The sequence below is a fragment of the Gadus morhua genome, chromosome 13 (genome assembly GCF_902167405.1).
Source record: "Gadus morhua chromosome 13, gadMor3.0, whole genome shotgun sequence".
Lineage (NCBI taxonomy): Eukaryota > Metazoa > Chordata > Actinopteri > Gadiformes > Gadidae > Gadus > Gadus morhua.
Genome location: NC_044060.1, coordinates 4879634 through 4895280, shown reverse-complemented (window position 1 = coordinate 4895280; position 15647 = coordinate 4879634). Strand labels below are relative to the sequence as shown.

The 15647-nt window shown below is 49.1% G+C and overlaps 4 protein-coding genes across 5 annotated transcripts in view; all 4 read left to right on the top strand.

The window, feature by feature from the left end:
• The first annotated feature begins 266 nt into the window (after positions 1 to 266).
• On the top strand, positions 267 to 7524 carry LOC115556541 (abhydrolase domain containing 6, acylglycerol lipase). The gene is made up of 9 exons (XM_030373642.1): positions 267 to 766; positions 2023 to 2169; positions 2563 to 2719; positions 3106 to 3219; positions 4459 to 4591; positions 5402 to 5565; positions 6003 to 6057; positions 6369 to 6469; positions 6755 to 7524. The coding sequence occupies exons 2-9, from the start codon at positions 2051 to 2053 to the stop codon at positions 6923 to 6925; spliced, it is 1014 nt and encodes a 337-aa protein (XP_030229502.1). The 5' UTR covers positions 267 to 766; positions 2023 to 2050; the 3' UTR covers positions 6926 to 7524.
• A 56-nt stretch (positions 7525 to 7580) lies between these two features.
• rpp14 (ribonuclease P/MRP 14 subunit) lies at positions 7581 to 10315 on the top strand. The gene is made up of 6 exons (XM_030373645.1): positions 7581 to 7713; positions 8108 to 8191; positions 8450 to 8534; positions 8619 to 8695; positions 8920 to 8998; positions 10035 to 10315. The coding sequence occupies exons 2-6, from the start codon at positions 8121 to 8123 to the stop codon at positions 10092 to 10094; spliced, it is 372 nt and encodes a 123-aa protein (XP_030229505.1). The 5' UTR covers positions 7581 to 7713; positions 8108 to 8120; the 3' UTR covers positions 10095 to 10315.
• Positions 10039 to 10531, top strand: LOC115556542 (hydroxyacyl-thioester dehydratase type 2, mitochondrial-like). The gene has a single exon (XM_030373643.1). The coding sequence runs from the start codon at positions 10091 to 10093 to the stop codon at positions 10520 to 10522; it is 432 nt and encodes a 143-aa protein (XP_030229503.1). The 5' UTR covers positions 10039 to 10090; the 3' UTR covers positions 10523 to 10531.
• Positions 10532 to 10559: 28 nt separating this feature from the next.
• Positions 10560 to 15647, top strand: part of pxk (PX domain containing serine/threonine kinase) — a 12381-nt gene continuing 7293 nt past the window's right edge. For both annotated transcript variants that reach the window (XR_003979081.1, XM_030373641.1), the window contains exons 1-8: positions 10560 to 11351; positions 13540 to 13590; positions 13702 to 13749; positions 14202 to 14388; positions 14522 to 14599; positions 15053 to 15126; positions 15237 to 15311; positions 15527 to 15631. Coding sequence is in view for 1 of the 2 variants with exons in the window: in XM_030373641.1 (XP_030229501.1) it covers positions 11250 to 11351; positions 13540 to 13590; positions 13702 to 13749; positions 14202 to 14388; positions 14522 to 14599; positions 15053 to 15126; positions 15237 to 15311; positions 15527 to 15631 (720 nt within the window). In the remaining variant the exon portion in view is untranslated. The remainder of the gene's footprint in view (positions 11352 to 13539; positions 13591 to 13701; positions 13750 to 14201; positions 14389 to 14521; positions 14600 to 15052; positions 15127 to 15236; positions 15312 to 15526; positions 15632 to 15647) is intronic.

Genomic DNA, 15647 nt, shown 5'->3' with positions numbered 1-15647 from the left:
CAGACAATTGTTTTTATCCCAGTATAACCAATATCAAAGTGTGGGGATACTGGGCAGCTCCCATTAGACCACTAACAGGATGTGGTGATACTGGGCAGCTCCCAGTAGACTAGTAGCAGGACCTGAAATACTGGGCAGCTCCCAGTAAACCAGTAGCAGAATATGGTGATACTGGGCGACCTCTTGTGGCGGCTGCACATCAAAGCGCGTAACAAGCGCGTCGCATTATTGTATTGAGTCGCATTCTGGAGCTTCGATCGACGATGGCCGACGGATAGCAGGTGCATATGGACGGATATCTCTATGTTAATCATTGAAAATTAGGTAACACAGAGTGATTTCACAGAGGGTTACCTCTGACCTACATCACTGCGCCGCTTTTCAGTCGGTGGTTGAAAAAGCAACAGCAGCCCTTGAACTTCCTCTGTAGTTCAAACCTCTTATGCCGGAGCCCACGGTTACTGGCTCACCTCACATCCCATTCTGCTAAACCTGCTGATTTCTCATCCTTACCGGCTGATCTCATCTCCCATCCTACCAACTCGGCTGATCTCCCATCCTTACCGACTGATCTCACCTTCTAGCCGGCTGATCTCACCTCTTTACCGGCTGATCTCACCTCCTAATCGGCCGATCTGACATCCTAACCAGCTGATCTCAACGCCTAACCAGCTGATCTCACATCCTAACCAGTGGATCTCCACACCTAAACAGCTGATCTCACCCCCTGGAGAGGAGAGAGAGCGAGACCAGGCATAGAGGAAAGGTTGGTGCTGTGTGTTGAACTTGAACGCATGTCGTCTTGTCTTGTCATTGTTTCGTCATGTTGTCGTCATGTTGTTTAGATGGTAACGTGAAAGCCAGGATAGGATTAAGGATAAAAAACAAAACCAAAGGCTGAAGAGTATCCATCATCTTAAGCACTCTCTCTCTCTCTCTCTCTCTCTCTCTCTCTCTCTCTCTCTCTCTCTCTCTCTCTCTCTCTCTCTCTCTCTCTCTCTCTCTCTCTCTCTCTCTCTCTCTCTCTCTCTCTCTCTCTTTCTCTTTCTCTTTCTCTTTCTCTCTCTCTCTCGTTAGTATGGGTTAGAATGGGCTAGTTTGGGTTGATATGGCAATATAGGTTGGTAAAGATTGGTATAGGTTAGTATTGGCAATATTGGTTAATATTGTTTAGCATGAATAATACAGGTTAGTATGGTTAATCTGTGTGAATCTGGGTTAGTATGGTTAATATAGGGTTATTAATAAATGGGTTATTATGGGTTTGTTGCATCAGGGCTACCCTGTTGAACATATTACGTCATCATCATCATCATGTTAACCAGTTTTATGACCTCAAAGTCCAGCAGTCCATCGAATGGGTTATTTTTAGTGAGCATGGGTTAGTATGAGTTATGGGTTGGTATTGGTTTGATCTGGGATCCAGAAGTCCTCCTGGGTTACAGCAGAAGTGCTGGAGGGGAGACGACTCAGAGCTGGGCAGGAAACGTGAACTGCGAGGAGTCAGGCTTTCTTTACTGTTGAAGAGATGTTCTACTGAACAACCCTCTGAAGGCACTCATTCACGCAAGGGAATGGAGGCTTGCATTGAAATTGTAATTTAATGCTATTCCTACAGTGGACCTGATTGGTCACAACAAATATAGAACGATACTCCTGAACTTTTCACCGCCCTAGATAGATTAAATCCTAAACAACGTATAAAATATTAATCAGTATTCATAACTACTTCATATTCATCGTATCATTCCATGTGTTTAGAGGACAACGGCTCTGACACTAAACACTCGCTTGATCTGGTTACAGTCAAAGGCCCAATCCCATTTCTACCCCTTACCCCTTCCCCTTACCCCTCCCCCTTGTTTTGAAGGGGTAAGGGGAAGGGGGGAGGGGTAAGGGGAAGGGGTAAGGGGTAGAAATGGGATTGGGCCAAAGTGTCTGCTGCTGAGTCCTCACTAGAGCTAGGAGGTCCTGTTCTGAACCCTTTGTCTTAAAGGGACGGTGCGTGCCTTTGTCTTAAAGGGAAGCTGTGTGCGCCCTGCCTGTGGAGATGGGCGTGTGTGTGGTTAGCATGATAGCGCTGGCAGGAAGCCTCCTCGCCGTCCCCGTCCTGGTCTTCACGGCGACATACTTCCTCTGGCCTGCAGCACTCATTAAGACCTACAACTGGTGAGGAAACACAAACACACGCGCATGCATGCAGGCGCACACTCATACTGATGCTCACACTCACGCACAGACACATATACACACACACACATTTACTCACAAACATACACACACACACACACACACACTTGCACAGTCACACACACGCACTATGTCGCATACACACACACACGCACACCCATACACAATGTCACACACACGCACATACAATGTCACACACACACACGCACACAGGCACATACAATGTCACACACACGCACACACAATTTCACACACACGCACATGCAATGTCACACACGCACACAAAAGCACACACACACTCGCACTCACACACATTAGTATCATAACACTGACGGCTGGGTGTGTGTGTGGTGTGTGTGTGTGTGAGTGCAGGTGCAGCAGGTGGAGGCGGGGTCTCCAGGTGAGGTGTGTGTTCTGGGGGGACTACAGGTTCTGCTACTCCCAGCGGGGGGTCCCGGGCCCCTGCCCCTCCCTCCTCCTGCTCCACGGCTTCTCCGCCAACAAAGACATGTGGCTGCCCATCATGCAGGTACCGTCGCCGCGGCAACGGCCGACCTCCATCACCAGAGTGTCGGGTGGAGGTGGACACGTGTGTGTGTGTGTGTGTGTGTGTGTGTGTGTGTGTGTGTGTGTGTGTGTGTGTGTGTGTGTGTGTGTGTGTGTGTGTGTGTGTGAGACAACATAACAGTGTGTGAAACGTAACATAACAGCTTGTGTGTCCCTTTGCGTGTGTGTGTGTGTGCCTGCGTGTGTTTGTGTGTGTGTGTGCCTGTGTGTGTCTCTGTGTGCGTGTGTGTGCCTGTGTGTTTGTGTGTGCGTGCGTGCGTGCGTGCGTGCGTGCGTGTGTGTGTGTGTGTGTGTGTGTGTGTGTGTGTGTGTGTGTGTGTGCGTGCGCGTGTGTGTGTGTGTGTGTAGTACCTTCCGGAGCGGCAGCATGTGGTGAGTGTGGACATGCCCGGTCACGAGGGGTCCAGCCGGACCGGACCGGAGGACTGGAGCATCCAGGGTCAGGTGGACCGCATCCACCAGGTCAGAGCCCCAGACACACCCCCAGACCACAGCCGGGGCACACACACACACACACACACACACACACACACACACACACACACACACACACACACACACACACACACACACACACACACACACACACACAGTCAAACAGGGCCAGGTGTGAAGGAATAGGGCCTAGGGTGGTAGTTGAGGTAGACTCTAGGGGGGTAGTTGAGACAATAGGGTGGTAGTTGAGGTAGACCTTAGGGTGGTAGTTGGGACACTAGGGTGGTAGTTTAGGTAGACTCTAGGGGGGTAGTTGAGACACTAGGGTGGTAGTTGAGGTAGACACTAGCGTACAATAGGTAGAACTGTACGCTAGTAAATAAATCGCTGCTGATTTAAGGCTGTTACTAATGAAACCCGGCTTTGTAGTAGGTCGTACTAATGTTACCCTTCTGTGTAGTTTGTCGTGCTAATGACACCCTGCTCTGTAGTTTGTCTTAGTTATGATCTCCTGCTGTGTAGTTTGTCGTACTAATAAGTCCCTGCTGTGTTGTTTGATGCACTAATGTTACCCTGCTGTGTAGTTTGTCGTACTAATGTTACCCTGCTGTGTAGTTTGTTGTACTATTGTTACCCTGCTGTGTAGTTTGTTGTACTAATGTTACCCTGCTGTGTAGTTTGTTGTACTATTGTTACCCTGCTGTGTAGTTTGTTGTACTAATGTTACCCTGCTGTGTAGTTTGTTGTACTATTGTTACCCTGCTGTGTAGTTTGTTGTACTATTGTTACCCTGCTGTGTAGTTTGTTGTACTAATGACACCCTGCTGTGTAGTTTGTTGTACTAATGTTACCCTGCTGTGTAGTTTGTTGTACTATTGTTACCCTGCTGTGTAGTTTGTCGTACTAATGGTACCCTGCTGTGTAGTTTGATGCACTAATGACACCCTGCTGTGTAGTTTGATGCACTAATGTTACCCTGCTGTGTAGTTTGTTGTACTAATGTTACCCTGCTGTGTAGTTTGTTGTACTATTGTTACCCTGCTGTGTAGTTTGTTGTACTAATGACACCCTGCTGTGTAGTTTGTTGTACTGTTGTTACCCTGCTGTGTAGTTTGTTGTACTAATGACACCCTGCTGTGTAGTTTGTCGTACTAATGGTACCCTGCTGTGTAGTTTGATGCACCAATGACACCCTGCTGTGTAGTTTGATGCACTAATGTTACCCTGCTGTGTAGTTTGTTGTACTGATGACACCCTGCTGTATAGTTTGTCCAGGCGGTGGGTCTGGACAAACAGCGCTTCCACCTGGCGGGCTCCTCCATGGGGGGCAACGTGGCCGGGGTGTACGCTGCCCAACACCCCGACCAGCTGGCCGCCCTCACCCTCATCTGCCCTGCAGGTGAATACAGCCCCCCCCACACTGACATGATGAGGTACCCCCACACTGACATGATGAGGTACCCCCACACTGACATGATGAGGTACCCCCACACTGACATGATGAGGTACCCCCACACTGACATGATGAGGTACCCCACACTGACATGATGAGGTACCCCCACACTGACATGATGAGGTACCCCACACTGACATGATGAGGTACCCCCACACTGACATGATGAGGTACCCCACACTGACATGATGAGGTACCCCCACACTGACATGATGAGGTACCCCACACTGACATGATGAGGTACCCCCACACTGACATGATGAGGTACCCCCACACTGACATGATGAGGTACCCCACACTGACATGATGAGGTACCCCCACACTGACATGATGAGGTACCACCACACAGACATGATGAGGTACCACCACACAGACATGATGAGGTACCACCACACAGACATGATGAGGTACCACAGTACAGACATGATGAGGTACCACCTCACTGACATGATACAGTACTAAGGGAGGACCACAGTACTAAGGCATTACCTCAGTTCTAAGGTAGTACACAGTACTCCGGTAGTACCACAGTAATAAGGAGGTTCTCTGCAGGGCAGGTAGTACCCAGTACTCGGGTAGTACCCAGGGTCGTACCGGTATTAAGGAGGTTCTCTGCAGGGCTGGTAGTACCCAGTACTCGGGTAGTACCCAGGGTAGTACCCAGTACTCGGGTAGTTCTCAGGTAGTACCCAGGGTAGTACCCAGTACTCGGGTAGTACCCAGGGTAGTACCCAGTAATAAGGGGGTTCTCTACAGGGCTCGAGGTCCCCAGGGACTCTGGGTTTGTCCGCCTGCTGAAGGAGATGAAGGAGCGCGGGGAGGTGAGGCCAGAGGACGTCCCCCTCATCCCCCACACCACCCAGCAGATGGAGGACATGCTGAAGCTCTGCTGCCATAGAAACATTGTACTACCCAAACAGGTGAGCAGTAAGCCCCGCCCCCTCGCCCTACTTAAAGGGGAAGTGCTCCACACCAGCGGGGCGGATGACATCAGTGGTCCAACATCTCTGCAGTTTTGTGGAGAAGCCGATATTTCTGACAGCGTATGAAGCAGTTTGCTGCTATATTGGAACATGGATGACCTTGTCAAAACAAGACTGTTGGCATTACCATTTGATTACCTTCTAATATATTATATGACTACTGCTAACCATTTATTACAATGCAATAGGTTTAAATAGGGAACGTGTCTGTATGTTGATTGTTATAGCCTAATGAAGAATAAAGTACCTCTCTCTCTTTCTCTTGTAAAGCACATCATGCTGAAAATTGCAATCTGATGTGTTTTAAAAGTTATATATCAGCAGTAATACTTTAGTAACTTCTCGTTTGTGTGTTTTTTTCTGTGTTTGTCCAGATCCTGAAGGGACTGTTAGCCTCAAGACTTCCGAACAATGACTTCTACTCACAAGGTACTAAAGTGTTTCAATAGAACTCCTTCATATTCCTACAGTTATTAAACAGTACTACACTGTTCATATCGTACCACAGTGTTCAGCTAGTACTATTATATAGCCCCATAGTGTTTATATTGTGCTACCACATAGTACTACAGTAGTACATTTACATTTACTTTTAGGAAATTTAGCAGTCGTTCTATCCAAAGCGACTTACAATAAGTCCATTTGTCAAGTCCAACAGTCGTTAGGTTAACCCATTCTCCGTGTACAACAACGCTAGTTAGGATAAGATGCTCAGTAATGGTACTTCCTGTGTGTCTCAGTGTTACAGGAGATCCTCTCCGAGCAGTCGGTCCGCTCCCTTCACGACAGCCTTCACCTCATCACAACGCCCCTACAGGTCATCTGGGGAACGGACGACCAGGTACCACAGTACAGGCCCTCATCCCAGTCCCGTTCCAAAGGGCTTCACAGGCCAGCTCACGCCAACCCCTCTAGCCCTCAACCCTCTTAATACGCAGCTATTGGAAATATGTAAATTAGTAAGGAGTAAAGATATAAATAAACCCACGGCCTGTTCAGCCCTCTGAGACTGTAATGGTGATTAAGGGCGTTACAAATATAATTTAATTGAAGTATTCAGGGTACTAGTAAGGCAGGAAACAGGAGGACCAAATCAAATCAGGCTCTAACCACGTGTCCTCGGCAGGTGATCGACGTGTCCGGGGCGGGCGTGCTGCAGGAGGCCCACCCCGGCTGCCAGGTGGAGCTGTTGGAGCGCTGCGGGCACGCGGTCATGCTGGACCGACCCAGGAAGGCGGCGCAGCTCCTCACTGACTTCCTGTCCACGCAGGACGTCCAAACCAAGAAACGCTCCTGATGATCCCAGACATGGAGGAATCTGGGAGAAACCAGACCCGGGGGGGGGAGGATGATGATGATGATGGTGATGAAGGGGAGGAGGATGATGATGATGATGATGATGATGATGATGATGATGATGATGATGATGATGATGAAAAGGATGATGATGATGATGGTGATACTGATATATAATTTATTAATTCTATGGGAAATTCGTTCTTTGCATTCAACCCATCCTATACTTGACGCTAGGAGCAATGGGTGGCCTGCCACACAGGTAGCGCCCAGGAACAAATTCCAGGTGTAGTGCTCTGCTTTGGGCAGGGCAGGAGTGTTAATCAGCAGGTATGGTGGAGTGGTAGGAAACCCAGATGAACACAGAGTGAACATGCAAATGAACATACAATGATGACGATGATGAATGATGATGAATTTGTAATAAGATGATCATTCCCAGTGATTCCTGCCTTATAGAGGAAGAGAGGAGAATTCTTTGGAATTACTTTTTGGTGTCTCTTTAGAGATACTTTTTTGTAGTTTACATTTCAAATTATATTTGTTATTATATGAAGTCGGTGTTACAATGTTTATAAAATAAATGTAATGTGAATGTAATTACACCGGGTGTGGATCTTTTATTTTGAAATAGGCATTCCTCTTCCGTCGCGCTTGTTTATATTTAACTGCGCATGCGCGTGACTAAGTACCAACACGCTTCTCAAAGCCGAGGACAAACTTGAATTGAGGACAAAGATTCTTATTTTATTATAATATTATATCATTACAACCACGAGACACAACAGGGTAGGTATTATCTGGGCTCTGAATAGTGCTACATCATGTGAGGTTGGGTTTGATCGAGGCATCACAACATGAGATTGGGGAAATAAAGTAATTCTGTGTTTGTATGGAGGTAAACTAAATGGAATATATTTTCAGTCCTGTAGATAATGGAAATTATCCCCAGATATTCTAACCAATAGTACTGGTATATATAATGTCACGAACATTGCAACTCCATTGATATGTGTTAAAGAAAGGACAGATATTAAACTAAAGTTCAGGTTTAAAACCGACCTCTCCAGGTAGATCATTATAGCAGCACGATATTGCTGCTATAATGATAAGACGACTGAACCGATAGAATACAAAGTTCTTATCCGGATGTCCTCTCATGGTGTATTTTAAATGTTTACAGAACATGACCTAGGATGCCGCCAGCCGTCTATGAACGTGTCGTGGTGAAGAACTCTCCGGTGTACCAGTACATGAAGGTTTCCCTGTGAGTCTTCTGTACTTCTGCATCTGTACTGCTACTAGTGCACTGAGTAATCCCGTTTTCTTGTCTACTGCAACTGTGATTGTGTGCCATTGATGTAGTACTACCGTGTTTGTAGCTCTGGTACATTGCTGGTACAATGTCTGTCAATTTAAGTTGGTCACATGCAGTAAATGGATACCGCTTGTTTTGTGTGTCATTGAAATCATATGTTGTGTGTGTGTGTGTGTGTGTGTGTGTGTGTGCGCGCCTTGTGTGTAGGGTTCTGGAAAAGGCGCAGACTAAACTAACAGCAGTTGAGTTTAAACACCTGATCACCACGGGTCTGAAGAGTCTCTACGGAGAGGTAGGACGAGGTCTGGGTTCGATTCCCTGCTCCCTGGATTTACACTGTCTCACCTGTGTGTGTGTGTGTGTGTGTGTGTTCCAGGTGGGAGCCGCATTCCCCTTCGACCTTTTGACCTTTGAAGAGGACACCCTGACTGCAGTGCTCCGAATATATAGCAGGTACCTAGCGATAGAACCTGTTGGTAGATCCAGCTCTTAAAGAACCTGTTGGTAGAACCAGCTCTTAAAGAACCTGTTTGTAGAACCAGCTCTTAAATAACCGTGTGTGTGTGTGTGTGTGTGTGTGTGTGTGTGTGTGTGTGTGTGTGTGTGTGTGTGTGTGTGTGTGTGTGTGTGTGTGTGTGTGTGTGTGTGTGTGTGTGTGTGTGTGTGTGTGCGTGCAGGGGTCTGGTACGGCTGTGGAGCTCTCTCACTCTGCTGGGATTCTTCCAGCAGCAGCGCTGTGCCTTCAGGGTTCTGCAGGTGAGCAGAACCTCCTCCTACACCCTGTAGTCCTACTGGACCTACCCGAACCTCCTCCTGCACCCTGTAGTCCTACTGAACCTCCTCCTCCACCCTGTAGTCCTACTGGACCTACTAGAACCTCCTCCTAAACCCTGTAGTCCTACTGAACCTCCTCCTCCACCCTGTAGTCCTACTGGACCTACCAGAACCTCCTCCTAAACCCTGTAGTCCGACAAGAACCTCCTCCACCCTGTAGTCCTACTGGGCCTACTAGAACCTCCTCCTCCACCCTGTAGTCCTACTGAACCTACTGGAACCTCCTACTCCACCCTGTAGGCCTACTGAACCTACTATAACCTCCTCCTCCACCCTGTAGTCCTACTGAACCTACTAGAACCTCCTCCTCCACCCTGTAGTCCTACTGGACCTATCAGAACCTCCTCCTACACCCTGTAGTCCTACTAGAACCTCCTCCTCCACCCTGTAGTCCTACTGGACCTACCAGAACCTCCAACTACACCCTGTAGTCCTACTGGACCCACTAGAACCTCCAGTCCTCCTACACCCTGTAGTCCTACTGGACCTACTAGAACCTCCTCCTCCACCCTGTAGTCCTACCAGAACCTCCTCCTACACCTTGTAGTCCTACTGGGCCTACCAGAACCTATTCCATACTGGAGTCCTGACTCCTGACCCACCAGACCATATGTCCTACCGGGACCAGTTCTCTAGGTAGCACAGTCTCCTACAAGGGGGCCTTCCCCTAGACTTCCCCTCCCCCACAAGCACTTATTGTTGTACTTCCTGGCACTTACAAATATTACCTAGCTTCATGTAGCGTCTTATCCTAGCTATCCTTGTTGTATGGGGTGGAATGGGTTAACCTAGCGATGGTTTGGTACTTGGTTCTATGAACATCCTTACCGTACCGACAGCGGTATTTTGTTTCTCTTTCTTGTGATAGATGTATTTCTTGTAAGTGTCTTTGGATAAAGGCGTCTGCTAAACGCCCTGAATGTAAACGTGCGTGACGGATGGTCCTCCTCTCTCCAAGGTGTCTCCGTACCTGCTGGCGCTAACCGGGAACAGCCGGGACCTGGCGCTGGACCCATGAGGGGCTGCGTGTTCCAGGCGGTCCCGCGGCGGTGTGTCCACGTGGGCCAGCGCTCCTCGCTCACCAGGACCTTCTCCCCCCGGGACGTGGAGCTCTTCTCCCAGCTGACCGGCGACCGCAACCCCCTCCACCTGGACGCGGCCTACGCCGCCACCACGCCCTTCCTGCGGCCCGTGGTCCACGGGGTGCTGGTCAACGGGCTGCTCTCCGCCCTGCTGGGCACCCGCATGCCCGGGCCGGGCTGTGTCCTGCTGCACCAGAACCTCCGCTTCCCCCAGCCGCTGTACGTGGGGGAGGAGGTGGTGGCGGAGGCCGAGGTCACCAGGGTCCGCATGGAGGTGGTCTTACTGGCGGTGCGGTGCTCCGCCGGGGAGAAGGTGGTGATGGAGGGGGAGGTGAAGCTGATGGTGCCCCAGGAGAAGACCTAGAGGAGGAGGAGGAGGTGTGGGGGGGGGGGGGGGGGTTGGGTGATGGAGGTGGCCAAGCTGGTTGCCCCTGGTTACTGCACACTGGCGGTTTCTTCATTAGGATGTTGTGTGTTGTCCTGTGTGGACGCGGTGTCTAAAGCGGCCCGCAGAGGGCGCTACAGGCGCACTCCGAAATAAAATGAAACTGAATCTTTCCCATTTCAACAGAAAGCGTCTTTTATTGTTCCAAGCCACGTTGGGTAATATTTATCCAACGGAGGCTATTTCAAAACTGTGTTAGTGACCAGAAGCAGCTGATTATTGACTCCCCCTGTTTCCAGTTAGCCCTCAGTTTGGAAATCAGTCACACAACTGAAGGGGAGGAGGTGAGGACATCCTTGAGTGGGTTCTTATCGGCGTTGGAGTTGAATATTGCTTACCATTGACACACTGGTGTATAGAGGCCTGAAAACAACTCGTGGATCCAAAGCAACCTTTGGATTAGTACAACCTGGTTCTCCTCAGAATGGTACCGTCAACCGTGAGGCGAACCTTTACTTTGTAATCATCCGGAAATGTTTGAAATGACGTTTTCTACTCGGCTGTCAAGACGGACTGGGCTTGCTTATTATTGATTATTGGCAACGCGGCCGTCAAACCATAGCAGCCCCACAACCGCTCCAGAGGAGTTCTACCGGTTCTCCACACACCCAGCGGGCCGGGCCCGGGGAGTAGGCCGGGCTACGGGATGTGTTCGGTGGACAAGCCGCCCGCCTGCAGGCTGTTGCTGGACGACACCGTGCCGCTGGCCGCGGTGATCGAAGCCAGCCAGACCCTCCAGTCTCACACGGTGAGTGGAAGCGGGAAAGTGGTTCTAATGTCGGGGTTCCGACAGCAAACACACGCGTAGTCCTTGTGTCAGTGTGTGTATGTGTGTGGTGTCGGATTTATAGAATGTCCTCTTTCTAGGAAAAAGTGCTGATTTGGTGCTGCTGTCGCCTCACGTTGAACCAGAGTTCCGGTTGTTGTTGACACCGATCAGCTGAGCTGGCTGTTCTGGTAGCCTAGCATGCTACTATATACGATCAGATGAGCTAGGTAGCCCAGCATGCTAATCTCTGAGCAGATGAGCTGGCTGTTCTGTTGACCTGTCATGCTAATGTTGGACCACCTAGATCAGAAAGGCAACTGAATGCCCAGTACTGAGTCAATGGTTTATTGTGTGCCAACAGTGTGGGCACCATAGTGTGATTTATACTGTGGGTATAATGTGTTAATGGGTATCTAGCTCTACATAGAACTGTCAGTATGCAATACTACTGTTCTATAGAGAGAGACAGGTTATTATTACGACTCATCAAGGCAGATAACGATAAGTCTTTCCTTGTCTCCTCACTGAGATCACATGTTGAGGTGCTAATCATTCACAACTCATATTGTGTTGAAATGTGAATGCGGTTGTTACACCCGAGGAGTAAGCTATTCTTAGTTTATGATGGGTTGCTTCCCCTATTGTAAACGGGTTAACCTCCTCAACCATAAAAGATAAACTGGTTAAAGCTCAACCACATCCGACTGACCACTGGTTAAACTTAATCAGAGAGAGAGAGAGAGAGAGAGTGTGTCACTGACACTGATTGTGTGAAAGAGAGAGTCAGAGTGAGTGAGTGAGAGAGTCACTGAGTGAGTCACTCACTGGGTGAGTGAGTGATTGATCGCTGGAGTCATGTCTCGTGTCTCACCTTCCCCAGCACGATGGAAGTGCCAGGGTTGTACGTTCAAATCCCGGAGAAGCCTGGTCAGTAGAGCAAGCCACTGCCACTGTACAGTAAGGGGAACTCTTCCCTGGGTAGCTCAGTAGGTCGAGCAAGGCACTAGCACTGCAGGGTTGGGGGTCCGAATCTCTGTGTAACTTAGCGAGTAGAGCAAGGCATAGGAGTCAATCTTTCTATCAAATAACATCACGCTCTGTTAGAGACGGAGAACTCCAGCTACAGTCAAATCTTGAATCTTTCCATCACATCCTTACTATGTTTAGTCCCGCCCTCATATGTCGGTGATTGGCTCCTCCTTAACGAACGTTAAACTTAAACTTAACTGTTCCGCACTGGCCTGTCCCAGTGGTTGATACGTAGCCTTGTGAAACCAAGATAATTATTATTGCATGAATATGCTAACATGAATATCATGTTTCAGCGGTCAATCAGAGTGTGCTCCTGCTCTCTCGCCGAATCCGGTTGGAGGAAAATAAAACCTTATCTTCTCAAAACCCATCGCTGCAGATTTCCGTCTCAGCACAACTGTTGGGATGAACGGCAAGCCAATGCTGGCCCAACACGATAAACACTTTAACAGACAGGCAGACAGTGAAGATAATGTGAGAGCACATGACTTCTCATGTGAACTTCTGACCTTGCCCTCTGAACTTAAAATCACAGGATAGTTAGTCTCTCTCGCTCAGTCTCTCTATCTGTCTCACTCTCACTTGATGTCACTCTCACCCTGACTCTGTCTCACTCTGACTCTGTCTGTCTCTGTCTCACTCTGACTCTGTCTCTGTCTCCGTCTCCCTCTGACTTTGTCTCCGTCTCACTTTGTCTCTGTCCACTCTGACTCTGTCTCACTCTGATTCTGTCTCTGTCTCACTCTGACTCTGTCTCACTCTGAGTCTGTCTCCGTCACTCTCTGTCTCACTGACTCGGTCTCTGACTCACAGACTCTGTCTGACTCTGTCTCACTCTCATTCTGACTCACTCTGACTCGGTCTCACTCTGAGTCTGTCTCACTCTGAGTCTGTCTCCGTCACTCTCTGTCTCACTGACTCGGTGTCTGACTCACAGACTCTGTCTCTGTCTGACTCTGTCTCACTCTCATTCTGACTCACTCTGACTCGGTCTCACTCTGAGTCTGTCTCACTCTGAGTCTGTCTCCGTCACTCTCTGTCTCACTGACTCACACTCGGTCTCCGTCTCACTCTGACTCTGTCTCACTCTAACTCTGTCTGACACTGGCTCGGTCTCTGACTCTGTGTTTCTCAGGAGTACATCATCAGAGTCCAGAGGGGTGTGTCTTCAGAGAACAGCTGGCAGGTATATAAAATGACCTTTTCACTAATTATAACAATTCAATAGTTAATTATCATGTAATTAATATAACGTGTCATAGTTCAATGACGCGTTGTGTTTGTCGTGTTCCTACAGGTGATTCGTCGTTACAGTGACTTCGACATGCTACATAGCAGTCTCCAGGTAAGACTCTGCATGCTCACATTGCTGCACGATGACTAGAAACTAGTTTCCTTTACTATAGCTATGAAGCTCTGTCCTCTATGAAGGGGTGAGAGCTATGTTCTCTATGAAGGGATGAGAGCTCTGTTCTACATGAAGGGGTGAGAGCTCGGTTCTCTATGAAGGGATGAGAGCTCTGTTCTCTATGAAGGGGTGAGTGTTCTGTTCTCTATGAAGGGATGAGGGCTCTCTGAAGTGATGAGGGCTCTATGATTGGATGAGGGCTTGATTTTGATGGTGGTTGTCAATGTTCGTGTTTGCATGGGTTTTGACCTCTAAGCAGCGTTCATGATCTACAGGAAGTTGGGGTTTTAACAGCTTTTGCAAGTTCACATCCTGTCCACGAATGAACCCAAAACATACCATGATCTGTCTGTCTATCTCTCTCCCTCTGTCTGTCTCTTTGTCTGTAGGTTTCAGGGATCAGTCTGTCCTTCCCACCTAAGAAGCTGATAGGAAACATGGACAGGGAGTTTATAGCAGAGAGACAGAAGGGCCTACAGGCCTACTTGGACTACATTACCCACAATCCCCTGCTTTCCAGCTCAGAAGCTGTCAAGAAGTTTCTGGACCCTAACAGCTACTCCTCCAACTACACAGGTGAGGGGACAGTACTCAAAGCAGATGAGCAGAGGCACTGTCCTCCAGACATTATATTAACTCTCTGTCTGTCTGTCTGTCTGTCTGTCTCTCTCTCTGTCTCTCTGTCTCTCTGTCTCTCTGTCTCTCTCAGAGATCGCCCTCCAGCAGGTGTCCATGTACTTTCGGTCGGACTCCCGGTGGGAGGTGGTGGAACCTCTTAAAGACATCGGTACGTCCTAACCCCCTTTACCGGTAGACTAGCTAGACTGGTAGACTAGCTGGTCTACCAGTCTACCAGCTAGTCTACCAGCTACTCTACCGGCCATGCTGCCAGTTCAACTACCAGTTAAACTACCAGCTAATCTACCAGTTAGACTACCAGTTAGGCATCCAGCTAGTCTACCAGTTAGGCACCCAGCTAATCTACCAGTTAGACTGCCTTGGTAGGGTGGCGACTTCAGAAGGAGTACTTCCTGATGTTGTTAGTCTACCAGCCAGCTAGTCTCCCAGCCATGTTACCAGTCAGACTACAAACTAGTCTAGCAGCCGGTCTACCAGTTAGACTACCAGCTAGTCTACCAGTTAGGCACCCAGCTGGAATACCTTGCTAGGGTGGCGACTGAGGAAGGAGTGCCTCCTGATGTTCTGGTTGTCATGACGATGGTGACGTTGCGGTTGCTAGGGTGGAGACTCAGGAAGCAGTACTTCCTGATCCGGAGCCGGGAACAGCCCAAAGACAGGAACCTGCTGAGCTGGGTAAGCCCCGCCCCTCTCGCCTACACAAAATCACATCGCGTGGCGGCTCAACCCACTGAACCAGGTGCGTGTGTGTGTGTGTGTGTGTGCGTGTGTGTGTGTTTGTGTAGGTGGACCTGGGACCTGATAAGTTTCTGTCAGATAAAGACCTGCAGGCAGTCATGAAGCTGCTGACCTCCATGAATGTAAGTACACACACGCGCACACACACACACACACTATGATATGATGTGATATGATATGTATGAGTATGGTAATCTCTCTCTCTCTCTCTCTCTCTCTCTCTCTCTCTCTCTCTCTCTCTCTCTCTCTCTCTCTCTCTCTCTCTCTCTCTCTCTCTCTCTCTCTCTCTCTCTCTCTCTCTCTCTCTCTCCCCCCCTCCCTCCCTCCCTCTCCCCAGCACCCCTGTATCGGTCCGCTGTTGTTCTCCAGCACCAGTGAGTCTTCAGCCCTGGTCATCAGACCCTTCAGTGAGAGAGGAACGCTGCGGGACCTCATCTACAAGGTCTCTCTCTCTCTCT